Source organism: Plutella xylostella, chromosome 15 (genome assembly GCF_932276165.1).
Source record: "Plutella xylostella chromosome 15, ilPluXylo3.1, whole genome shotgun sequence".
In the NCBI taxonomy this organism is placed as follows: domain Eukaryota; kingdom Metazoa; phylum Arthropoda; class Insecta; order Lepidoptera; family Plutellidae; genus Plutella; species Plutella xylostella.
In genome coordinates this window covers 8,304,209-8,330,788 of record NC_063995.1, presented here as the reverse complement: position 1 = coordinate 8,330,788, position 26,580 = coordinate 8,304,209, and the positions used below count along the sequence as shown (strand labels likewise).

At 39.6% G+C, this 26,580-nt stretch overlaps 6 protein-coding genes across 7 annotated transcripts; 4 read left to right on the top strand and 2 right to left on the bottom strand.

Moving 5' to 3' along the window:
• Positions 1 to 2,438: 2,438 nt before the first annotated feature.
• Positions 2,439 to 4,498, top strand: LOC105382454. Its single transcript, XM_011552340.3, has 6 exons — positions 2,439 to 2,595; positions 2,883 to 3,120; positions 3,275 to 3,408; positions 3,668 to 3,731; positions 3,822 to 3,939; positions 4,201 to 4,498. Exons 1-6 carry the CDS (start codon positions 2,472 to 2,474, stop codon positions 4,384 to 4,386), a joined length of 864 nt encoding a protein of 287 aa, XP_011550642.3. The 5' UTR covers positions 2,439 to 2,471; the 3' UTR covers positions 4,387 to 4,498.
• Positions 4,499 to 6,117: 1,619 nt separating this feature from the next.
• On the top strand, positions 6,118 to 8,600 carry LOC105382455 (cyclin-C). The gene is made up of 3 exons (XM_011552341.3): positions 6,118 to 7,095; positions 7,183 to 7,275; positions 7,448 to 8,600. Exons 1-3 carry the CDS (start codon positions 6,499 to 6,501, stop codon positions 7,568 to 7,570), a joined length of 813 nt encoding a protein of 270 aa, XP_011550643.2. The 5' UTR covers positions 6,118 to 6,498; the 3' UTR covers positions 7,571 to 8,600.
• Positions 8,601 to 9,983: 1,383 nt separating this feature from the next.
• On the top strand, positions 9,984 to 11,643 carry LOC105382456. Its single transcript, XM_011552342.3, has 3 exons — positions 9,984 to 10,121; positions 10,409 to 10,652; positions 10,992 to 11,643. The coding sequence occupies exons 1-3, from the start codon at positions 10,036 to 10,038 to the stop codon at positions 11,148 to 11,150; spliced, it is 489 nt and encodes a 162-aa protein (XP_011550644.3). The 5' UTR covers positions 9,984 to 10,035; the 3' UTR covers positions 11,151 to 11,643.
• LOC105387460 (peptidyl-prolyl cis-trans isomerase G) lies at positions 11,637 to 22,402 on the bottom strand. 2 transcript variants are annotated; one of them, XM_038108132.2, is made up of 6 exons: positions 22,191 to 22,402; positions 19,708 to 21,006; positions 19,268 to 19,586; positions 18,551 to 18,694; positions 17,852 to 17,927; positions 11,637 to 12,770 (listed from the first exon to the last, which is right to left on the bottom strand). In XM_038108132.2, the coding sequence occupies exons 2-6, from the start codon at positions 20,996 to 20,998 to the stop codon at positions 12,612 to 12,614; spliced, it is 1,989 nt and encodes a 662-aa protein (XP_037964060.2). In that variant the 5' UTR covers positions 20,999 to 21,006; positions 22,191 to 22,402; the 3' UTR covers positions 11,637 to 12,611. The 2 variants fall into 2 exon arrangements, with proteins under 2 accessions (XP_037964060.2, XP_048482067.1); XM_048626110.1 differs by having other exon boundaries at positions 22,227 to 22,402.
• Positions 21,043 to 22,195, bottom strand: LOC105382457 (phosphatidate cytidylyltransferase, mitochondrial). The gene has a single exon (XM_011552343.3). The coding sequence runs from the start codon at positions 22,152 to 22,154 to the stop codon at positions 21,144 to 21,146; it is 1,011 nt and encodes a 336-aa protein (XP_011550645.1). The 5' UTR covers positions 22,155 to 22,195; the 3' UTR covers positions 21,043 to 21,143.
• A 598-nt stretch (positions 22,403 to 23,000) lies between the features above and the next one.
• LOC105382458 (COP9 signalosome complex subunit 6) lies at positions 23,001 to 26,440 on the top strand. Its single transcript, XM_011552344.3, has 6 exons — positions 23,001 to 23,356; positions 23,559 to 23,690; positions 23,826 to 23,977; positions 24,243 to 24,408; positions 25,018 to 25,211; positions 25,859 to 26,440. The coding sequence occupies exons 1-6, from the start codon at positions 23,113 to 23,115 to the stop codon at positions 25,997 to 25,999; spliced, it is 1,029 nt and encodes a 342-aa protein (XP_011550646.3). The 5' UTR covers positions 23,001 to 23,112; the 3' UTR covers positions 26,000 to 26,440.
• The last annotated feature ends 140 nt before the right edge of the window (positions 26,441 to 26,580 follow it).

Genomic DNA, 26,580 nt, shown 5'->3' with positions numbered 1-26,580 from the left:
ATGACAGATAGAACGTAAATGTGTTCTGTACATGACACTGACATGTGGTGTGACTTGTGACGGCTGATTATTATTCTGAGCACACAGTGATCTGCGATCGGAAAATAATCCTAGTAGGTACACTCCGATTTTACGAAAACGATAACATTCATAATACATAAGAGCTTTGTTAATCCATTAAAAATAATAGTTAAACATTAGGAAGTACTTATGTATTTTAGACACAACCGCCTCTTGCTAAAGAAATTATTTAAAAATGTATCAGTAGGTACTTAACAAGTAACTACCGCCTTTTCATACATATTATTTCTTTGTATTCACATGTTGGTTTGGTCGAACCATTGAACCCAGTTTAGACTTTCTTGATTTGACTTGCAATCTGATAAAGATAACAAAACAAATGTTTAATACAATGACATGTTGAAATTGTTAATATTATATATACTATGGTGATAGGTGGGTCTAATTAATTTCCAAAGTACCTAAAGTCAAATAGCAAAATGTACCTTCACCGCAACAAAATTTTATTCAGAGTTAGACCCACTCAAACTTACTAGGGCCCACTTGCGTGGATCACAGGGTTAAAAATATAAACTCAGAGGTAACTAACTCAGGGTTAACTTTGTAAAATTTTAACCCGGACTTTTGATTGCGCTAATGTAAAATAATCCTGAGTTAGCTAACCTGACGTTTATTTTTGAACTCTGTGAATCTATGTCCCGTTCCAGGCTGAAAGGGACCAAGTTTCTATTGCTGTAAAAAATATTGTCTTCTATCTCGTTTTCACCTCACGTCTTTGGATAAAACTATCCCTCTCTATTTCCATTTTCGCAATCTGTCAGTAATTTGTATTTTGCAAGTATTTTGTTATGATTTTGTTTACAAAGTGTCATATTTGTGATTTCCTTGTAGATATACATTACGAAAATTATAAAAAATTGAAAAGAAACGGCGGTAGCTCAGTCGGGTAAGCGCTCGCTTCTCACACAAAAGATGCGCGTGTTTGGATCCTAGCGCAGACATACCAATGAGTTCTTTGAAATTTAAGTACAATGTGTGGCAACTTACGTTCAAGAACCTTATCATAAGCAGCTCTCTTCAATCTAACCGTACCAGCAAACAATACTCAACCAATAACAACAGCAAGCATTGATTTTATTGAACACATCGCGGTTGCAAGTTGTGCTTTAGATAACAGCAAAGATAGCCCTGTAAAGAGCTGTTTCTGGAAACAAAGAGGGAGTTCCGAAAATAACTGTTCAGCAAGCTCAAGCAAGCAGCAGCAGCGACCACCACCGTCACCGCGGCAGCTCGGAGAGGAGAGCCTCCGACAGCGCAGAAAAGGAACGAGTCCCCGTGCATTCCCAACGCCACGAGTATTTAAGTTAGCACCGCGCGTATAAGTAGGCTTATTTTCTGTAAATAAATTATTATTATTCTGTCCACTCTGAGTATTATTTTCTACCTACTCTACACAATATCTCCAAAAATGTATACCATAGCTCTTACGGTGAAAAAAACATCGTGATCTAAATGTGTACCCTAAAGTGCATTGCACTCTTTCAAAAGCGGCGATACGGCTCGCGACCTATCACGTGAGTACAAAAATGTACAGCGAAAAGTGGGTGAGTCACCTCTGAGTAACTACATTAGTCATAGTCGTGAGCATATATGTATGTAACCACACCATCGTGCTCTTAATTTCACTAGTGGGACCATTTGCTACTTTGCTAGATAGGGGAAATATATAAGAATGATGAGTTAATCATCATAATCAAACATTTCCAACGAATACAAGAATATTGATAAAAACCTTTTCTTTTGACGTAAGCCGGGTTAGCGTCTTAACCCTCCAATATTGGGGGGTTAAATATTTAAGAGTTTATCCCAAGGTTAGCGCTCATATTTCAGCGATGCAAGACAAATTAATAATCTAACCCTTCTTATGTCAAATATCTCCGAGTTAATTCGCTAACCCAGGTCTGCGCAAGTGGGGCTAGGACTACTAGATCCAATTTCACGAAAATTTCAATTACCTACCCACCTAGAAGACGCTCCTCTGTAATGTCATGAAGATGCATTAACCTCTTGAAAAAGACACCAAATTGATGTTTTATTGATATTTATGAAACCGAACACTCGTGATGCTATGTCATAATGTCACCATGAGCAAGGGATGATTGTTTAAGTTTATGTAGGTATGACTTTATAAGTATGGAGACCCGTGTCCCAGCAGTGGGGACTACTGTAACTGGGGACGTGATAGGTTGTGATTATGATATATAACTATAACATAACAGGTAACTAGGTACATACTATGGTCTTTTTTGTGAAAGAGCAGGTGTAAGTATTATTTATGCATAAGTGAGTTTAATCTGAAATCTTTTCAAAAGTCTTTATTATCAGTCGGTATCACTAAACTCAGATAATTAATTGATTGATTAGACACATTAGTATATAAGTGAAATCGGATGCATTGTTTGTTAAAAGTAAATTTATATTTACTTAAAATGAAGGTGTTTTTAGTTTTGGCCTTATTTTGCGCGAGTAGCCTAGCAGCTACAGTAGATCTCGAAAGTAACATCGAGTCTGTAGGTAAGTTGTAAACATAGATCATCATATTACGATAGGGCTCGCCAAACTGCAAAGGAGCAATTACCAAAAATCACTTGTGTAACTACAGTGATAATTTATTATTTTATCCACCAAAGGTTGGCTGGAAGAAATTGCTTTTTGGCAATAAGCCCGCCATTGTATGCTTTTATTGTGTTTTTCAATTGTTATGTATTTATATTTCTGTGTACAATAAAGTGTTAAAATAAATAAATATTGCAATATTTGAAATATTAAAGCCAAATATATTAAATTTATGCTGTTTATAGAGGGCCGCGTGCAAAACATCTTTATTGAATTGAGTGCATCTGGAGCTGAGAATGCAGAAGATGAGAAACTGATCAAAGCATTAAATGCGCAGCCTGGTGCGCGCAATTTCATCGAAGACCTAATTTTGGACGCACTAGAAAACGCCAGAGATGTGATTATTAACGGAAACGCCGTACTGCCTCCTCTAGACCCCTTAACGATTGATCAACTTGGACCTTACAGATATTCCACTACAGGGTAAGATATTTGAGCACGAATTCTATCATTTCTGATGCAATTCTTCAGACATCTTAAGCGTAGATCTTTCCATAGCGCGCAGATCAACTTAATTACTTAACTGAGATCTGTAATGTAAATCCATGGTGAAGCTAAACTTTGTCTTGTTGTGTAGCGCGCGTGTGTCAGCTGAAGCCAAGAACTTGAGATTGGAAGGTCTTCGCTGGTTCCTCGTTGATAGGCTCGTCGTGAACCCCCTGAGACTGACCTTCGGCCTTCACATTACTGTGCCCCGCTTGGAGTTTAACAGTGAGTATTAATTATTACGATTATATTAACTACGAGTACATGTTTTTATCATGGAATATAGTTTTATGAAATTACATTAATAACTTAGCTATTTTAAGCGGGTGAAAACACAACACGTGGGTGATGCAAAGATTATCTTTGCACGTGTACATTGTACGGACCACTTAGTTACCAACCCCACAAGGGAGCAGAAGTTTACAACACTATTTTAAATTCATAAATCGTGGAAATATATTATTCATAATTACGTTATTTACAGGCAGATACGAAGTCCGTGCCAGAGTTGCTTTGTTGCTTACACACCGATCTGCTGGTAACATTCGGTATGTATCATTTTAATAACCCATCACTAGTGAATTTAATTAAGTAAGTAAGTTTCTTTAGAGTGTATTGTTTTATTTTGTTTTATGCAGGGTTTTCTTGAACCGTATGGAGTTTGGTGTGGACGCACGTTTGGGAACAAACATCTTCGGAGGCGGCCACCTCGTGTTGAGATCATTGAACATCAAGATCGATGTTCACGATACTCAAGTAAGTTAAACTTTCCACCCGTGACAACTTTTTTATACACAGACATAGATGGTATAAGTATTAAAATCAAAACTAAATTAATTTACAACATACCATAAAATCATTATCATCAGATAAGCACTAATCCCATATAAGACGATGTACAAACTACATATTAAGATTTTTATCGTTATTATTAATTATAAAGTTATATGGTAGTTATCTAATTAGGCAGATAAACATTTGATTGAATAGATGTTAAACTCGTCCTCTACTTTTCAGATAAGTATCACTGGAATGACAGGCTCCAGTCTCATTAACGCCGTGATCAGTAACACCATTCAAAACATATCTCAAAGCGTCATACAAGACAACTTGGAAAAAATTAGCCGCATCCTGAGTGAAGAGTTATTCGTTATAATTAATGAAATATTGAAGGATTATAAACTAGCTGATCTCGGCTGGTAGACTTTTGATCATGTAGGTAATCCGTAAACGTGTCTTCTGTGATAAAAAGAAAATATACCTCCTATCATATACTGAAAAATGTTGGTAATAATAATAAATCAAATTACCTAAATATTATTATTTTTATTTCACCTAAAATTCTGTTTATTTGCAAACAGTCACTGATGCAAATACCTATTATTATGTAAAAAAAACCGGCCAAGTGCGAGTCGGGCTCGCGCACAAAGGGTTCCGTAGCAGCAAATATAATAAACTTTAAATCAACCTATCTCAAAAACTATAAGAGATACTTTGATCAAACCAAAAATCGTTGAAAGAGTTAATTAGCATGCATCACCTCTATTTTTTTTAGAATTTTATACCCCGTAGTTATAAAAATAGAGGGGGGGGGACATACTTTTTACGACTTTGAGAGCTGATATCTCAAAAACCGTTCACTTTAAGAAAAATGTTTTTTAGAAAACTTTATATCATTTTAAAAGACCTTTCCATTGATACCCCACACGGGTATGTACATCGAAAAAAAAAAATTCATCCCTCAGTTACATGTATGGGGGGCCCCACCCCCAATCCTTTTTTTTACTATTTACTGTCATATTTTTGTAGCGGTTCATACAACACATATTCCCATCAAATTTCATCACTGTAGTACTTATAGTTTCCGAGTAAATCGGCTGTGACAGACGGACAGACGGACAGACGGACAGACGGACATGACGAAACTATAAGGGTTCCGTTTTTGCCATTTTGGCTACGGAACCCTAAAAAAGTCAAACAGTTACATCGTTATAAAGGCGCGATTAAACGACGCGGGCCAGCCCGATCCTACGCGAGCCGAGCCGTCCGTGGAGATGCGGCTCGGCTAAATACGGACGCAAGCCTGTTCATTTAAACGAGGCGGGGTAGCACGATCCAACATGGCATATGTATAAATGGCGAGTACATGTCACACCTCCGCTTCGCGGACGACATCGTTATTATGCCAGAATCTCTGCAGGAACTCAGCTGGATGCTAAGTGGCCTAAATGCTGCTTACCGACGTGTAGGCCTCGGTATGAACTTGGACAAGACGAAAGTCATGTACCTACAATGCTCACATCAAACCGGAGCCGGTCGCCGTTGGTGAGGCAACAATCGAAATTGTGCAAGAATATGTCTACCTCGGGCAGACTATTCGGCTAGGCAGAAGCAACTTCGACAAGGAGGCTGCAAGGCGCGCATCCAACTGGGGTGGGCTGCATTCGGGAAACTTCGTCACATATTCTCCTCGGCCATTCCTCAGAGCCTGAAGACAAAAGTCTTCAACCAGTGCGTCCTGCCAGTGATGACGTATGGTGCAGAGACTAGGACTGGTCCACCGATTTAAAGTCGCTCAGCGTGCTATGGAGAGAGCTATGCTTGGGGTTTCTCTGATGGATCGTATCAGAAATGAGGTTATCCGTCAGAGGACTAAGGTTACCGACATAGCTGTCAAAATATGCAAGCTGAAGTGGCAGTGGGGTGGTCATATCTGCCGAAGAACCGATAACCGTTGGGGTAGACGAGTTCTCGAGTGGAGACCACGAACAGGCAAACGCAGCGTGCGACGCCCTCCTGCCCACTGGACTGACGACCTTAGGCGGGTGGCGGGTAGTGGTTGGATGAGGAAGGCCGAGGACCGAGTGTTGTGGAGCTCCTTGGGAGAGGCCTATGTCCAGCAGTGGATGATTATTGGCTGATGATCTACTTCAATCAAAAATACACTTCCAATAACTTAATTTAGTAAAAATAATGTCGCTACAAATAAATATAAAAAAACTGTCTAGGTACGAGTTGGAGTGGCGCATTAAAGATTGTAAATCAATAAAAGAGCGTGATAAAAGCAAAAGTAGTCGATGCCAGTAGCTAAGTCGGAGTAGGCCTTCTGAATTTTGTACAACACACACAGATACAATTTGTCTGTGGTAATAAAAATATTGAAAAGAAATGTCAAATTTGAAATTTGTCAAAAAACTTGGCATCTGAAGCCAAAATTTGCGTGATACTTTGTTTCATAAAAAGGAATCTATTTTATAGAATAAATTAAATTGACCAAACTGTATACAGTTGCACCGTAAAATACTTATTACCAATATGGCAGGTAACTTTTGGCAAAGTTCTCACCACCAGCAATGGATATTAGACAAGCAGGACCTTATTCGCGATCGCCAGCACGACCTGGGCATTCTCTCGGAGGAGGAGTATCAGAAAATATTCAACTTCTTCGCCAGCATCATCCAGGTGCTGGGAGAGCAGCTGAAGCTACGCCAACAAGTCATCGCCACCGCCACCGTATACTTCAAAAGATTCTACGCAAGAAATTCGTTAAAATGTATAGACCCTCTACTGCTAGCACCAACTTGCGTATTTCTAGCGTCTAAAGTTGAAGAATTTGGCGTGATATCAAACTCTCGGCTTATAACGACATGTCAGACTGTGATCAAGAACAAATTCAGCTATGCATATGGACAGCAGGAGTTTCCCTACAGAACAAACCATATATTGGAGTGTGAATTTTATTTATTAGAGAATCTGGATTGTTGTCTGATTGTTTACCAGCCGTACCGGCCGCTGCTGCTGTTTGTTCAAGACATTGGGCAGGATGAGAACAACAATCTACTGACATACTCATGGAGAATCATCAATGACTCCCTGAGGACAGATGTCAGCTTGTTGTTTCCTCCATATCAGGTAATACATTTATATTTAACTTACAGTGTATGAATAAATGATATTCAAGAAGACTGAATGTTATTAATGAGGTTGGATTTTTTTCAGATTGCAATAGCTGCTATGCACATAGCCTGTGTGATGCTAGGAAGAGAAAACCATAAACCATGGTTTGCTGAACTTAATGTAGACATGGATAAGGTAAGAGGAGTAGTATTTACTTGAAGCAATCTATTCAGACACAATTAGTGTATCTGTAAATCTCATTTTCTACTGGTAAAATTAAATTGAGTGTTTTCAGAATCAACATGTATCTATATAACTTACTTTTGATAAATGCATAATACAATAACAACTGTTATATCTTTTACAGATACAAGAAATAGTAAGAGCCATCATCAACCTGTATGAGATGTGGAAGAGCTATGATGAGAAAAAGGAAATTCAGGGTCTCCTTGGCAAAATGCCTAAGCCAAAACCAGCACCGCAAAGATAGGATCCCGCCGACGCAGGTTGCTCCAATCATTTGCAATAACCCATGCAGAGCTGTCCCAAGATGGGGCATGCATGTGGGACAAATGAAGTGTCGGAGAGTGAACTAGTTTACAAAACTATTAGCAAAGACATTTAAGTGCCAACATACTATGTTACAAAATAATGTCCTAAGTATTATAGTAGTGTATGGAGAATAAGATAAATGATGTAACAAAATATCATTAAACTTAAGATATAACTGCTAAAGTGTTCTATGGATAAGACTATGTATACTGCTATTATTACAAGATGCTATTTATTAAACACGGGAGTAGCTCTGCTGGTATGATTGAGATATAACAGAATAATAATATGCGCTACATAAATATTTTGTTAGTTTATTTTAAAGGAGCAGTTGAGACGCAGTTAAGCGAGCAGATCATTCCTGGTGCTTGATCAGCCTGAGGTTCTAATTCAGTAAGAGGGGCAGTAGGTCCTTGCTCTTGATTGGCTGTAAGAAATCTGTTTTATGACCTATTGTCTGTGACAATGAACTGAATAAATTATTAATGAAATTAGATTAAATAAAGAACCTGAGTAATAGTTATCCCACCTTGTATACTAACTAATGGGGAGTAGATTAGTCCTTCCTTGTAAGTAGGTATGTATTTAAATAATCGTAGAACACAACATTATAGTGATTTGGTAGGAGCACCAAAAATGAGAAAGAATCATTTAAAAATTTTCGTTTTCATAAAATTAACTGAATATACAAGAAATATTAGTAGGTATAGGTACCCTACTAAAAGGTTTTTGTAAAATAATTAGTTATAAGCTATGTGTGGTGTATAAAATTTCAATATAAAAAATCCACTGCAATCTCATAATTAAACTAGTATTTTTTTAAAACAACTTTATCAGAATGGAGTGCTTGTTGCGTATTCTAAATCATTAGTTAGGTTGGATATGTCTGAACGAAGAAGCAATGTACCTACTTTCACATACTGAGAGCATAACCAAATGAATCATTAATAAACATTTTGTAATGAGCAGCTTCCTAGTTTCATTTAGCAATTTCTAATATAATGAGGTCTAAGTATATCTCAGCCGAGGACCAACATGTTAGCAGGTAGTAGTGGCTGGATGAGGCCTAGAACAGTGTTATGGATCTCCTTGAGAGTGCAAGGAACATACAGTCAAACTATAAAGTCCTGACATCAAAGAGTGCGATTTTGCTAAGACTTTTTATGATCATCAGTTAATTACTTACTTTTACGTACATTTAAAAAATGAAATACCGATTGATTATGGATTTTTAACGGATTTGTCCTTTAATAAAATAAATATAACAGATCCATTAAATACCATCTTAAACAATTAGTTAGGTTAGGATCCACTTCCGTTTTCACGACTTTATAGTTGGACTGTAAGTACTTCTCAAACGGAACGGGAAGGTATGATAGAAATGGATGGAAGTAACTTATTCAAGGTAGATTTATCAGAGGAATTATGGTGGAGGACTTATTAATCGCTTCGAAAAGTAGTTTTGACTTTGTTTTGATTAGAAATAACTAAGTGGCCTACATATCTACATAGTCGTTGTTACTAACAGTAGATCATGTTGGCACGAGTGTATTACAGACAGTACAAGTATCCATAAAACAGGGTCATTACTTTTCATTGTGAGGAAGAAATTGAATGGAAAGACGTATCCGATATCTGAGATTCGATGAATGAGGTACCTACGTATGTCTAGTATACTGGGCAGAGTATGAAGTGTATGAACGTAGTTAAGCACGTTATGAAATTATACCTATGTTAGATTTTAGACTCGGCAAATAGTGTTTAGGGAATATTTACCTACATAAACGGTACAAAACGAATGATGGCGTTAGGTAACCGGTGTTGGCAGGACGAAGGACGAGGCAGGCCGAGGATAGAGTGAGAGGCGTATGACCTGCACTGGATGCTCACTGGCTGATATTATACCTATAGGTACCTACCTAATCCCCATACCCACTGTGTTTAGTACTTCAATGTGGGTAACAAGAGCCATGCCGTCGTCCGCTTACCTTGTTTGTGTAAACAGCGTTTGAAACAGTAACCACACATTGACAGGTTTTTGGTCTCACTGCAAAAATGTTAGATACAGCTTAATTTATAAGGCATTTTCCAAATCCTAATCACCCAGGGGTATCATCATCATCAGCCTATAGCAGTCCACTGCTGGACGTAGGACGTAGGCCTACCCAGCACCAGGTAGGCTACCCAGGGGTATAGGTATGGAAAATTTATAACGAATACCTAATATTTTAGCCTACCTAGAGTTATGTTCCGACTCTACCATTATAGTGCCTAGTACTTGCCGATTACTTTTATAACCAGAACGCATGGTCACCCTTACCCGTTGAAGATTGTGTTTAGACCGTATAAATACAATGCGGTAGTTGTTTCCACCAACAGTTGCCGCCACACTCTACCTTCAATATGTCGGCTCTACAAGTTTTCTTGTGTGATCTTTGCATCCTTCTAGTAATAGGGTTCAATTTCACGACAGCGGAAGAAGCTCCTAGGTAAATTAATCCACTGTTATGTAGATTTGTTTTTGTCATTTTATGTTGAGAAATACTTCCGGAAGTGGGGTCACCATTTCGGCATTCAGAACAACTTCTGTTCCTCGAATTAAGAAAAGCTGTGAGCTGAAAAATGTTTTTTTTAAGAACCATTCGGATATGTATTGCAATAATCTATTTATAAACGTCGCTAGCAAACGTTAGACTCTGACTGCCGAGTATACTCTGCCAGTGTTCTCTCTATACATAGTGTATACTCTTTCACAATAATCCTGATTCCCTCCCAGGGTGAACACCACAGCGGGCGCCCCCACCCCCGCCACTGGCAACTGTTCCTGCGGGGGCTTCACGTCGGAACATCCCGGGGCCGGGGACTCCCCTATCATCTCCCAGCAGCCGGGGCTCACGGTGGCGGAGGACGCGGCCGGGGAGGCCACCTGCAAGGCTCTGTGCGTCGCTCTCGCCACGGCCACTAAAGCTAAGGGACCGGAGATCCTGTGCAGCCGGCTCAAGACTGCTGATGAGCTTAAGGTATTTTAAAAAGGATACTCAATCGTTTATCATCAACAAGTTTTACAGGTGTTGAATATTTTGGCATGTTGAATTTGACTGGCCGGATTTTTCTAAGAAGCTTCTACCTGGTTACATACCAGGTCAGATTGTGAGCATCCTGGGAGATTCCATACAGACAGACATATATCTTTCTTCATCTGTATCGACGACTTAAGACAGAGGGTATAGCAACTGCAAGACGTAGACTGATGTCGCAGTGTTGGGGCGCTCCTTGGTAGTGATCTGATGTCCCGATGTGAACTATTATTGCCTGATAAGCTCCACATTAACTAACACAAACCCACGTTGCACCAACAGCTGTCAGCGTTCTTCAAGGTGGGCAGCCGGCCGTGGTTGTACGCCGGCATGACTGCGGAGGCGCCGCTATGTTGTGAGGCCGGCAAGGTCAAGGTCTGCGCCTCAGCCGTCGCCCTTAACGCCACCACCGTAGAAGTTACACCAGCGCCAGCGGTTTAATTAGCCCGTTATAGATGTACTAGCTTTTGAATTAGCTATGGTAGTTAGGAAGCAAGTTTTACTTACGAGTATTATTGATTTTGATATTAGGTAGTAAAATATTGATTGATAAAAAAAATGTGTTCACGTAAGAGGTGACTTTTAAATTGATTTATAAACTAGAGCTATGTATTAGAGCTAGGTTAATGTTATAATTATTATTTGGTACTTGTGTAGGTAACAATTAGTCCATACATTGACCAATGTAATCAGCTGTGTATACCACACGATACCATAACACAGTGTTTATGTAAACATAGTGCCGTGCTAATTCCCACCAGTGAAGTATTATACGTATTTCTTGGTAAGTAGTAGTGTTTATAAATACGCATATTGTCTCATAGGATAGTCGGAAGTTTTATATTTTTGCGTTTAGTTCATTACGAGTATTACTATTATAATTTATCACCATTACTTATTTTAATTTATGAATAAAACTACGGTACATTAATTATCAGAGATGTATATTCTTACAATCCGATTTGAGGAGAAATCTTATTTTATTTATATTTAGGCATATATTTATCTACATGAAATAGATTATGCAGATCACCTTATCATATCAATAGAAACTGGATATTTTAAAAGAAATTCCAGAGGAAAGTTACAGATATCGTTAGTCTTCGAAGTGTCTTCAATGATTCACTTGATTAATTTGCTTTTGAAATGTAAAACCTGAGTAAATGCAAATATTAAATAATACAATGAAAATTCATGTGTTATTTTTTATGAAGACGACATAATTTTATTTGGATAGTGTGCATACTAAATAACTACTTAAAATGCACTCACTAAGTGTTATTACCGAATTCTAAAACTAAATGGAACTTATTTTTATGGACAATTTCATATAAGAGGTAAAAAGAGTGGCGCCATATTTAAAATCGATGTTAAAATATAAATCAGTGACGATAAGTAACTCTTGCGCGATACAATCAGAATGGATACTTAAAGAAATAAATACATTTGTTAAAAATGCACTCAGACTCATCATAATAGTTAAAAGTTATCTGACTTTAGCACGTTCATTTATTTTATCGTTCACTGTTTTAACCAAATACTCGATACCAAGTGTCTGTTTCACAATGCCGAATTAAAGAACCCTATTGTTCAGAAAAAACAATGATACATTTGATGCTCAATAAAGTAGTTTTATGAGGTAGCTTCCTATTTGGAACTTCAGCAGCATAAGGCTTAACTAATAGAGCTTCAAATCGTTTCCGAATTATCCTTCCCGGCTAGCACGTTTCGACGAAGGCACTTTTCAACCATGGCAGTTGCTATCGAGGAACCTTACGGAGAAATGTAAACTCTCACTGATAAAACCCAACTTTATATACCTCATCCTCAGAACAACAACTTCCTACAACATCATGAAACAAACCCCGTATCAGCGCCATCTATTGCTCGCAAACAACACTACTATAAATACTTGGCGTCCCCCCGTGAGAAGCGCGTGTCGAGAGCCTGCGCCTTCTTGATGATGGACTTCTTCTGCGCCTCGTCGAAGCGGTTGACGGCGAGGTCCACGTCGCGGCTGAACGGCCGCCGCTCCTGCTTGCCGTCTTCACGCTCCTCTTTCTGCGAATTTAATAGTTATCATAATTATTATTTATTCAAAAAAACAAGTTGTAGATTACAAGGGTTGGGATGGGACTCTACAGTTAAGTGTAAACCAGTATTTCAAGAGGCCCGCTCTTACTTTACTTTACTATTACAAAGTGTTTAAATGGGCAAAAGCTTTTAAACATACTATATTAGGTTCGAGATTAAAGTTGGTATCTCATTTAAAACTGTTTCTGAGTTTCCGCCACTCACACCATAATCTAAATACCATATATTAAGGGTCGGCAATAGGGAATCGAGGGTTGGCATTGTCATAGAATTATATGGTAAATGATGGTCTACAGCCTTGAAAAAAATCACACAGGTAGCCGAAAAGTCTAGCTAGGTGCTGAATTATTCGAATTTAAGAAAATGCCTATGGATAACTGTAAATTAATTTCAGAATATGAAGAAAAACCAGAAAATCACACTCCCGTATTGTAACAACTGTGTCGTAATTATAAATAATTTTCATATGATTCTTATCAAATTATAAAGATAAATGCTTGGACTAGGCGATAAATACCTTGTTTTTAAATAAACACACACCTATTTTGTGTAAATTAATAACAAACTTGGGCAATTTTTTTCCCTCAAATCTTCATACAAATATCTATGGCGGCTTTCTGTGTTATAAAATCATAAACACAAGCGACGTTTGACTCAGTCGGCCGCTGGCCTCCAAAGAAGGGTCACGTCGGTTTAGGCAGCACTGACAGCTCGCGATCTTTTCGTGTACAGATACAAAATCACTGCACATTGGTTGTCATTCACAGGGGTATAATCGTGACAGTTCTGACATTGCGAAAAAGAGACGCTTAGCTACATTAAGCGTAAGAAAGAAACGTTAAGCTGTAAATGTTTTTTGTCCTTTTTGCTGTGGCGCCTGTTTACGTCAGTTCTCTGTGCCAAACAATGAAACAAATGAAAAATCTGTGCCAAACAAAGGCTGACAGTTACAACAAAATTTTCTAAATGCTATTTATTTTTGATTTGCTAGTGATTTGTGGGTGTTTATTAAGTTTATTAGACTATTATCATCACTTAACGAGTGTGTGACATGGGTGGGTGGATTTTGTTCGGTTGTACAGAGCATATTGAACGAAAACACGATGGAATGATGGATGAGATATATTTTCACATGTAAGTAGATACTATCAAGTTTAACAAGCTTACATTCATCATAGTACTATCTATTGGCTCGATTTTAATATAAAACGATACTAATTTTAATACTGTAAGGTCTTTTAGTATCAGTTTTAAGTAAAAATTACGAGGTACCATATCATAACAAATCACATGGTGTTGCAAGTTATTGAAAATTTATTTTACCCACAAATATTATAGTATGCAAAGAAAATACTAGAAATTGTAACGGACTCGGGTTGGGTTTACAAATGGGGCGCACGAATTCGGTTTTTGTGAAGATTGTATTTTGTAGAAGTCATTCTCCTCTTTCAAATGAGGTGCCTCTCATTGTGAGGAAACGTTCGTTTCTTTTTTTTTCTTCCATGTGTGATTTCTTCTGTATAATATAAAGTTTATTGTATTGATACGAAATACGTGTTTCCTTTAAAAAAAACCCCATCACATAATTATTTGGCCCACGATTATAATGCTCATGCTCATCCATTTATCTCTTTCATAGGTTTCCGACAGAAAAAAAATATCAAGAAAATGGATAGACATTACCGGTCGCACAAATTGGGAACCAAGGAAACATACAAAAATTGTGTTCGGCACATTTTGAAGAGGATTGTTTCGATTGGACGAAGACAATGAATTATACAATCCACTCAGTTTGTGTATATTAAATAATTATATTGAAATCAAATAAGTATGAGTAAAGTTTTTTTTCTTATATCGTCGGTTGACAGGAAAAACTCACTAAGGCTGATTTTTCAATATTCAGATAAATGTTATCTGGGTAATACAAACATTGAGAAACATTGAGACGCAACAGCATCAAAATTATTTCCCAGCAAAACTTTTGTCTGGCTATTGAAAAATTAGCCTTTAGTGTCTTTTTCCTATCAACCGACGATATACTCAAGTTTTGTTTTTGTTATTATGATAAGTTAAATTTCCCCATATTTAGGTTTTATTTTTTTGTCGGCAACATCTATGGTTTGAGTGAGAAAGAGAATAGTGCACACGGCGATTGCGAATCTATTTGTAGTTGATCTGAGTTGTCATTGCACTTTTTCAACTTTTATGACACCAACATAATTTGATTTGAAATTGAGGAAGCATAATTCTTACACTATATTCAATACATTAAATTAAATTAGATAGTGGGCAATGTTCTCGCGTGACGTTACAGTCTCGTAAAGGTCCGATGAGGAGCAGGAATATAGCGAATGGATCTAAGTGATGACAATACGTAGGAACATTAGGTTAGGATTCATCAAAAACACAGTCTCATGGTACTGGTTGAGGAATGGTCTCGTGAGGATCTGATGAGGGCAGTAAGTAACAAGGTGGTGACTGAATTTTATTTCAAAGATATCATAGCTAAAAGCATCGAGTTTGGGCTATTAAGTATGTCTTTCAGAGAGACAGAAAGATATTTTAGGTTTCCTCTGGATTAGTTAGGTTTACTGGGTTTACTAAATTCATTCGTAACGTAAAATTGATAATGACGGAATTTCTTCTATAGACAGTAGTTACTAAAAAAACCAACGATAGATGGCGTAATTTGCAGAAGTACCTATCTAGTCACCCTGTCACGGGGTGACTTCGGTTGGTACGAGTAACTCAGAAAAAATACTATATGTTATTGCATCAATAATAAAAAAAACAAGAAAATATTCAAAGTTTACATCCTCGCACACAAATCACAAACTCATGCCCTGTTCTAGGAGCAGGGTCTACCCTAGTGCATTTTCATGACCACTTTTCGGTTCTACCTTTTTTGGCCCAAGATTTATTTGCCTAATCTCGTATTGCATAGTAACGTTTGGTCAAAGTCTCGTTTCGCCGAAAATCGTATGGCATAAATCTCGATTAGTAAAAAGTTATTTCGCATTATCTTGTTTAGCCTAATAATGGTATGGTCAAATCTTGAATAGCCTAATAATAGGTTTATACAAAGTAATAATATTTGTTTGGCTTTAACTTTGACTGAGCGTCTCTCTATAGCGCAAACTGGTGCCTTGTATTGTTTCCGCTGTTTGGAAAACGCTCCGCTCCGCTACGCTGCGCTCCGCTTTGGTTTTGATGAACATGTGCACCTAACACGCTCCTCCTCGCTTTGCTCGTCGTCGCACCTATCTTTAGGTTTCGATCTCATGGGGTTTGTAATAATTATTGTATGTGTATTATAAATGTATGTTGTATTGCTCGTTAACTTTCGATTTTTTAATCATTCAATATCGTGATTTTCGGGATGTATGAGAAAAAATACCAAAATTTGTACATTTACTACATACTTATTTATTAAGATAACATTAGGAGAAACAAGATTACACATAGGTATAGACGAACATACATTTGAGCAAACGAAACGTAGGTGTTTGAAGATTGTGCCTAAAGAGTTTTAGACGAAACGAGCCTTATGCCACATAATTCTTGGCAAAGTGATGGTTCGGCCAAAAAAGTTTAGACCATACGAGTTATGCGAAATGAGTTTTGGTCAATAAAGATTATGCGAGATGAGGGGAACCGCCACTTTTCACTTGTGTCCCACCGGTTTCGGTGCTCAGCGGAATAGCACCATTAAACATTATTATTCTGAGATATCATCACTTCTTATTCTGAGTTACCCAACATAAAAACACGCCATCTATTGAAATAATTTTTTAATTAGGATTTGTCTATGGTGTGGTCCCCAAATTTAAGGGTAAAAGCAAAATAATTATATTGTAACCTTTTTTTATACCTATTATATTAAAAGACCAATTCAACGATACCCTACCTACACCATCAAAATAACCGGAAAAAATATCAGCCCCAATTTACTTGTTTGGGAGAGGGAGTACCCCAATATTTTTTTGGGATACTCCCCATATCTATGCGAAATATCAGCTTGATATCTTTACCCGTTTCTGAGAAAAAGGGCGGTGACAGACAGTCAGTCAGACAGACGGACAACAAAGAGATCTTATAACGGTTGTTTTTTTTCCTTTTGAGGTACGAAACCCTAAAAATAAGAAAAAATATTATTCTGCTACCAAAAAATATACTTACAAACATACAATCGAAAAATATTACCCTCCTCCTTCGGCAGTCGGGTAAAAACAAGTGAGACAGGGGGTCATTCTGAACTTTTGTTCTACGAGTTTTAAAAATTAACAAAAAAAAACCTTTTTCATAGAAACTTTGATGACACGTGACTTTTTACCATGGAAAACGAATATTTTTTTTCGCGAATTTGCAAAACTCGTAGAACAAAAGTTGTTCAGAATGACCCCTTGAGTTGAGTCATCCCCTTTCGGCTTAGTATACCCTTAGTATCTACACTTTAATACCTGTAGTTACCTTTCTACAAGTAAGTAAATACTACATTTGTTTAGAAAGCTAATCGGGTTTCGAGTATGGAGAAAAGTGGCACCCCTATTAATTTCTACTCTTTCCTGGTGCTTACCAGTGTAATTAAAAATTATACTTACCCTCAAATCACTACTTGAAAATAATTGTCAATAAAGTTGGCGAGTAAAAGTTTATGACCCACTGTGCAAACTTACATGTGTGCGTGTCACTGCGTGTGCTGTGTGAAGAGCATTGAAAACCCAAATTTGGCGGGGCACGTCACCCTGTACGGGCCCTTAAGGGGTGATTTTATTTAGGTTAAGTATAGAAAAGCGATATTCGCTGTAGAGTATTTTTTTTCCTACCGAACCATTGTAGTCACCATGACCCTACAGTAAACTTCAAGATAGAAAGTTGGAGGAACATATTAATGCCGCCGGAACACCGACCGAGCGACAAAGAGTTGTTAAACTTTGTAATATAATTTAAAGGCCTCTGAGGTCAAGTTTCATCAAACCTTATCAAATTATCATACCAAATGTAAATACTTATTAATACGTCGGTTTAATAAAATTATTGTTATTTACCTTCTTCTTTTTCTTCAGCTTCTTTTCGTGCATTTCCAAAAGACTCTCGTCCCTCTTGTGTTTCTTTTTATGTTTTCTGTAAATTAAATAAATAACTCACATTAATAAAATAGTATAATAATAAGCCGGTAGGTAGGTCGGATAGATCGAAATAGTATTTTTCTGCTATCTCTAGCGGAGCTGTGTAATCAGTAATCTGACAGAGGATCAACTAATCACAAGAATTAACAGCACGTGTAAGTTAACTCGGTTAGTGATAGCCGGCAAAATAATAGGACATCTGGGATGCAACACGTGTAGGGTTATTGAGTAGGTACCTATACCTTGTTTCACGGGGAAAGACATTTGACATTTTTTTTATTACATTCGAATTTTACATTTGTTTGTATTAGAGGTTTTTCCCCGTGGAATGAATTATACATATATTTCGCATTTTTAAGAATACCTAGCGCTGCCGCTGCTAACAGTAGAACTACTCATTAACCGACTTCGAAAAAGGGTTTTAACTTATGGTTTGTTTTTAACTGGATTGCGTCACATGTTTTAGAGTGTCCTAATGCCCCCCTAAAGTGCAGTCAAGGAGACCTGATGAAGGATCTCGCAATAAGAGTAGCAAAACACTGGAGGAAGTTAGCTTACTGCATTTACACGATAGAAGAAGAACTGGATTGCATAGCTGTAAAGAATGTCTCCACAGACCTGGCCTCCCTCTCCTGTGCCTCATCCCGCTCCGCCACGCGTCTCTCCCGCGCCTCCCGCTGCAGGCTCTCCGCCACGTCCTCCGGAGCCGCCAGCCCCGCCGCCTTGCGCGCCTTCTCCGAGGGAGTGTCGGTCCAGCTCGACCTGCGAGGGTGATGGGGTTTGGTGAGGGGAGGGTGGAATAATTAGAGAAAGATGCATGAATATGTAATAATACAGTGAAGCATTAGCGTTTGACTGATAATAGCACAGGAATACTACCCCGCATCGTTCAGCAGCTATGATTCATAAAACATGGTTAAGCCCATTAATCGAAGTTATTATTTTTTATAAATGTATTTTAACTCTTTATTGTACAAATATTATAAATAAAAGTACAAAGGGTGGACTTAACGCTAAAAGCATTTTCTGCCAGTCAACCCGCAGGAGGTACAGGAAAAATAGGTAATAAGGTGTACAAAAAAAAAGAATTTAAAAAAAGGAAAAGAATAGTAAACCTAAGTCACTTAATATTATACCTAATTAACCTATATAAATATATGAGGTCTAACAAATGTAGGAGGTCATTAACTTAGTTCAGTTACATTGACGTACCTAATCAGCTAAAAAAAACCGGTGATGAAGAAGTTATGAATAAAATAAACATATAGAATAGAATAGAATAGAATAGAATACTACTTTATTGACTAAAAATAACACAAATAACACAATAATTACCTATCTGACATGTCAGGTCCTTCCTTAGCCCTGAAGCTCCTGGCTTCCAGACCGATTATTTTGGCTTTCCCCTCGGGTAGCTCGAGCATCCACTTCTCTCTTCCCTTCACTTCCTTGCCCTGCAACGAGTGTCCATCCTGCGCTTTCATCTTCATGTCCATTGCTCTTCGCTCCAGGCGTTCATGCGCCTCCGTCCACTTGCCTTCAGCGCCGGGCGGCAGTGGACCGAATCCTGTGTCTTCTTCTGAACTCGCGTACTCTATGTCCTCGGGCTTGGCCTCCGCTAGCACTTTTCGCATCTCGCTTGGGATTGTTGGTCCTGTAAGAAATGATTGTTTCTTACTAGCCTAGTTATAAGTAACGAGCTGATAACGGGTACTTAATTGATATTGATACAGTAGCCTAACCAAACCTTACTTTTTAAAGTCATAAAAGCTTACCTATGCTTTTGCTTTTATCCTTGTTGAGATGCGGCGGCAGCGCGGGTCCCTCGACGCCGTCGCCCCGGCGCAGGTGCGGCGGCAGCGCGGGCCCGCACACCCCCTCCCCCGCTCCCCGTGGCCCGCACACCCCCGCCCCCGCCCCCCGCTTCAGCTTGTGCCGCAGGTCATCCTCGTCGATCTCCACCGACTGCGACCCGTCGCTCGACAACTCGCCCTCCTCACTACTCTCCTTCTCCTTACTCTTCTGCGTACTAGTCACCTCCACCTCGGTGTCTTTACCACCGTCGCCGCCCCGCGACTCCTGGATGTCCGTCGTACTCGTCACCTCCACTGACGCCGACTTGTCTCGATCCTTCTCCGATTTGCTTCGCTTTTTGTGCTTCTTCTTGTGCTTTTTCTTTCTGGTTTTGCTGAGCTCTTTTTCTAAGTTTAAAAGCTTCGCTCGCAGGCGTTCGTCGTCTGACGAGTCTATTTCGCTGGACTCGTCTGATATTATAGTTTCCTTAGATGTGTCTTTTTCTACGGATTTCTCCTTTTCTTTGACCACGACGACTGGTTTCAGGCTGTAGTAGGAGCCAGGCTGCACTTCATCCGATACGTCACTGGCCGCATGTTGATCTACATCTACAGGGCTTTCAACTACTCGCTTAGGTGGCTCTACATAAGTAGGTTTTTGCACTACCGACCTCTTGGATTTGTAATCAGGTGAGGATGACGAGTCTCTTTTTCTTGACCTATCATATTTTCCTGCACTTGGCTTAGGATCATCTTTAAAAACAGGTTCTTCCTTTTTCTTTTCAGATGAAATGCGCGATGTAGAACGTCTTTTATGGTCCCGGCTACTACTTCTAACTCTGCTGTGACCGGACGGATCTTTTCTATCTCTGGTGTCTCTGCTACTTCTATCTTCTTGGGGTCGTTTACTTTTGTCCTCATCCTGCGACCGTCTCCGTCGTGCGGGACTCCTCTCCCTCGACTGCCGGCGCCTCACGGGAGAGTGACGCGGGGGTCTTTGGCGATCTTTAGATCTCCTTTCATACCTATCTCGATCATTCCGCCTTCTATCTAAATCCCGGCGCATTCGGTCACCCTCACTGGGGCGAAACCTATCATTATCTCGTGGTCGTTCTGCCAGACGAGGTCTCTCGTTGAAAGCCCTACTTCTTCCGCCATCTCTTCTGTGGCTGTCTCTTAAATCAGAACTCTTGTTCTGGTCATCTGTCTTTCTAGACTGACTGGACTTGAACCTACCTGTCTCAGAATCACTGCTTGACTCATCAGATAGCATTTTCCAGCCTAGAAACAAAAAAAAGGGTGTTAGAAGGAAAGAAGTTTTTAATTAAATTAAAATGATTTTATTTACAATATTCATTGTATTGTGCATTATGCACTCTAATATGTGACCTACATGTGCAAATTTGGCTAAATTAAATTTAAAACATTTTAGCAATTTTCTTAGCACTATATCTAATTGATTTTAGGAATCCTGCAGTAAGAATTCCTTTCAGGCTCTGTCTAACACTAGACTGCCACACTAAGTCCTTGAGGATTTGTCTAATGATGACAGCACAGTCTATGTCGTGAGCAATGGCCCGCAGCACATCCTCCATGTCCTGCTGGGGCCCGCCCTTGTTCCAGAACTTGACGATCCTCTGCTGCGGCTCCATCGGGAGCTGCATGAGGTGGTGCAGCTTGGTCTCCGGGTGCACATCCTGGTGGCACTGAGTATCGCCAGTGGAGAAGTCCACATACACATGGAATTGTTGCAAGATTGGCCGGTACAGCTCACGGAAGTTTAACAATTGGGGCTGGACAATGTTCTTCACTTTGTTTTTGTTCTCCCCAAATGTCATTCGAAAATCACCAGCGTAGCTCAAGTTGGAGATGGCAAAGTAGAAGTCATACTCTGAGAATGTCTCGGGCAGCGTGAGCAGCGCGGTGTGCACGGCGGAGCGCAGGTTGCTCTGCAGGGCTGTCTGCAGCTGGGAGCTTGTTGTCTGCTTGATGATCTCCACCGGCTTGTGCAGGCGCCCCGCCAGGTACAAGTCCTTCCAATCTAGAAGATCCGCTATTAGATCTTTCTGTGAGACCACACCATACTTGATCATGACATTCTCTTCCTTAAGCTCCACTAGCGTGTTGAAGTACACTTTGGCTCCCCAGTTCTCTTGGAATCTTGCAACAAATCCTTTACCAAGATATTTGAGTGCTGAGTAATGTGTAGGGTTTTGGTCCATGTTGGCGGCGTGCCACCGGAACGAGTTCTCCACACAGTAGATGAGGTCTATCATACTCTGTTTTGACTGGTTACCAGTTTGAGGTTTGACAGCTGATCCGTAAGCAAAGCAGAAAGAGAGGTTTTGGGGAAATCTTGATAGTATCCTGTAGTACAATGGTGCTACATCTTTGGCAAAGCCCACTGCTTTGGCTGCTGCAGCGGCCATCGTCACGGTAAATCAATGAAATAACGAGGTGCTGACCTGATGATTTGACTTAGCAGAAGTCCCGCAACTCACATATGTATCCTCGTTGGTACGTAAAACTCTAACAACTACATGAATGGTAATTATTCAATTAGGTAACATTTATGTGTTAGATCATAATGAAATAACCAAAAATTGGGAAATCGCAAAAAAATACAAACTGTATCAACAAGATCACCATTCATTGAATGAATGAAATGACAGAAAGAAAGAATAAATGAAATCATTTATTTTCATTCAGGAACACTACTCCAAAATTCCGATTAGCGACCATAACCTCCATGAATACGAGAATATATTCTGTGAACTTCAAAATTTACAGACTATGTAGGGTTCGAAGTATCGGCGTCCGGTATCGATACCGAGTACTCATGTGGTATCGAGACGAGGGTATCGATACCGAAAAAGTATCGGTCCAAAAGTATCGATACTACTCAGTATCGAGTACTTGCGAAATTGTAAATTTTTGTACCTTCACCAGCATAAAAATCTACTTTTCCATTGCATTTTAAAAAAAGTTTTGGTGATAATAGCAAATAAACACAAAAAAAATGCAAGACTCTGAGGTTTTAACGGATTGATTTTGTTTTAATATCTTTTATGAAGGCCTATCATATTATAATGTGACGACAAAGTACTCGATACCAGCGATTTGTGTATCGAGACGAGGGTATCGATACCGAAAAAGTATCGGCCCAAAAGTATCGAGTACTCAGTATCGGGTATCGCGAACGAAAGTATCGATACTTACTCGGTATCGAAAGTATCGTTCGAACCCTAAGACTATGTACAGACTGTCAATGTCAATAGCCGGCTGACGGCTCTGGCTGTCCAAAAAATATCAAAATATCCTCCTTTTGTGGTTTTTCGTTTGCATTTTGTTAGTCCATAAAAACATTATTCAATTATAAGAAAGGGAATGTCTAGCGCTGACCGAATAGATTTCGAAATGGAGGTGGAAGTTGAAAGTGCATCTTCGGGGCCTGCCGTGGATCCCCCGAACCCCGTGTCCCCGGCGCCCCCGACCCCTGGTGGCACCAAGAGCGTGGTGGTCACCACGGCGACGTCTGGCTCGGTCACCGTGTCCCTGCATCCTCTGGTCATCATGAATGTGTCCGAACACTGGACTCGCTTGAGGGCGCAGGAAGGATCTCCTCAGACAGGTTAGTTGTTGATCAGCTGTTATTTATGTAAGTTGATGGTACAAATAAATCACCACGTTAATTAAATATGTACCTACACCATTAATTTCTGACATAAAGACACACTTTTCAGTATTTTAGCACAAGAACTAAACAAAGTCCAAACAAAGCAAAATCTTTATGTAAATTTCTATGTAAAAACTGATTTATACTTTTTTTGCAGTTATTGGAGCTTTGATCGGCAAGCAGAAAGGCCGGAACATAGAAGTGATGAACTCATTTGAACTGGTCTTCAGTGTCATTGATGGAGACATCATTATAGACCGGGATTACTACAATATGAAAGAAGAACAATGTAAGCTGTAATCCTTTTGTATGCAAATTTTGTTCAGGATCTTCTAAAATTAAAGTAACTTGATGTAAGAAGACATAAAAACAAAATATTTCATCTTCTGCATAACTAAAACCATTTTATCATTTCACATTGCAGTTAAACAAGTATTCTCGGACATGGATTTCCTCGGATGGTATACAACGGGAGAGGCTCCCACAGAGAGAGACATAGCAGTCCACAGACAGATCTGCGACATCAATGAGTGTCCCGTCATGCTGATGCTCAACCCTGCTGGAAGAGATGGGGAGGTAGAGTATTTGTATTTTGGAAACTGTCATAGAAAACCTAATACAAAATGTAGACAATTACAAAGGTATTTTTTTCATTTTCTACAAAAGCTGTACTAAGCTTCTAAACCTAAATCACATTCCCAAAATGAATCAATCTCTTTTTGACTCTCAGCATATGATTTTCTGATGTGTTGTCAAAGACAGCCAAAGATGATCTCATTCATTGCCACAATAAAGATGACATAAAAACCAAATTGCACTCACATGTCATCTTCATTTGCAGCAACTTCCAGTAGTGCTCTACGAGTCAGTGATAGATGTGGTGAACGGGCGCGCGACCATGCTACTGGCACCGCTCACCTACACCCTGGCTGCTGAGGAGGCAGAAAGGATTGGAGTGGACCATGTTGCCAGGGTGTCTTCTGGGGAAGCAGCTCTTAATAGCTTAGGTGAGGAATTGAGGATTTTCATGGATGTAAATCTCTTTGTTAGTTATCATTTTGAGCTATTAAAAGCTTTATAGTAAAGTTTTTTTCGACTTTTTTCAAGATATGGACACCAAATAAGGTTATCAAATACATGTATGCACATAAGCCATGATACATTTAAAAAAATGTTCCTCAAAATTACCTTGTAAATATAACAAAGGTGACTAGAAACCTACATCAATATCACATTCTTGTTACATGCATCATTTCAACCCATAAACATCCACTGATGGACATGGCGTCTACCAAAGATCGCCACAATACTCTGTTCTCTGTCTACCACATCCAGATCAATCACTACCGGCTACCTCTTTAATGGTTGTTGGTGCAGTGTTAACTATGTTGTATGATTCTTTCACCATTTCTGCCCTTGTAAAATGATGGTAGAGTAATATTATGACTATCGACAAATAATTGTAAAATTTAACATGGAATAAAAATATTTCATTCCAATATTCCCTTAGGTCTAAACTGCCTTTCTAAGCTTGGACCATTTCCCACCACGCTGGTCAACTGCGGGTAGGTTGGTAGGTTCACATAGTATTTCACAACTCCCTCTCCCCCCAACAGTGGCCGAGCACCTAACCGCACAACGATCGGCCATCAAGATGCTGGTGTCGCGCGTGCGCTGCGTGCTGGCCACCGTGCGCGCCATCCGCGACGGCAGCCTGCCCCCGCGCCCCGGCCTGCTGCGCGAGGCGCGGGCGTTGTCGAACAGGCTGCCGCTGCTGACTTCGCAGCAGTTCCGCACGCACTTTTATAATGTGAGTAGACCTTTTTAGCGTGTCTGTGACAAACGCCAGATACTAGAGCAGCGATTCGAGAATAATTTTCTATACGGAATCTTTTTTTGGTCGTGGTTTTAACACTAATCGGGTACCTTGGCACTAGAGCCGTCTAGGGTTGTCACCGTGGTGAAAGGATTGGCTAGTGGGAATAGCATCCGCGACGGCTCGCTGCCCCCGCGGCCCGGCCTGCTGCGGGAGGCGCGGGCGCTGTCGAATAGGTTGCCGCTGCTGACTTCGCAGCAGTTCCGCACGCACTTTTATAATGTAAGTATTTTATGAGTAGTTATTCTGCTAGTCCGTCTTTAATTTGCCACCAAGGTGAAAGGGTTAGCCAGTCAGAATAGCATCCGTTGTTCCTCACGCACTTTTATAATGTGAGAGATTTTTCTACCACGAAAGCGTATCTACGGTGCTAGACACCTCTCAGATCACTCTGCTCGGTAACTGCAATGTTATCCAAAAATACGCTAGATCCTATACATAATTATAATGGAAACTAATGAATTTTGAGCTCTATAGTTGATCCAGCAGGTTGAAAGAGTAAAAAACTTACGTTTACACGTCGAAGACGCTTTCCCCCTTCATAATTACATGAAATTTAATCACCTTCTTTCTCCCCCCAGCAATGCAACGACGTGGCCCTCATGACGTACCTGGGCACAATCACGAAGGGCTGCAACGCCATCAACCAGCTGGTGAACCGGTTCAACGTGCTGTACGACCGGCAGGGCATGGGCCGCCGCATGAGAGGACTCTTCTTTTAGGGCAACCGCTAATTTTGCAAGGACTGAGTACGGGGCGCGAGCGAAGCGACTTGGGGTGACGTTTTTTATATACTTTTTTTATCTTAGTGATGGTGACGCGGAATAGGCAGAATTTATTATGGAAAGTTAGAACGATAAATCGTTAGTAATCGAGCGGTAATACGATCTGCATTTCCCGCGTCAGATCAGTCTGTAATAAGTAATGAAAGCTAAAAGTTAAAATAACTGAAACGTACCAATATATTTATGCGATTCCGTTTACAGTTTGGCCCAGTCTTTAGCCCACTTACGGTAGTTGATCCGGTGGGTGGTCACCCTTAGTTGTTAGCTTGTGCTCTGTAAGGTAATAGGTCTCATGGAAAGGTTCACTGCAAAAAAAAATATAAGACTGTGTCACTTCTCCATTTGCCATATTTTTCCATGTTTCCTATTCCTTTTCTGGTTAAGAATAACAATCAATTTAGTAGATTGCGGTGGTTTTAAAGATAATCCTTTTTAAGTTAGGTGATATGAGTGAGCGTTGCTGTGACTGATGTATGTATGCGTATGTATAATACGAGTATACTGTGTTATAATTATAA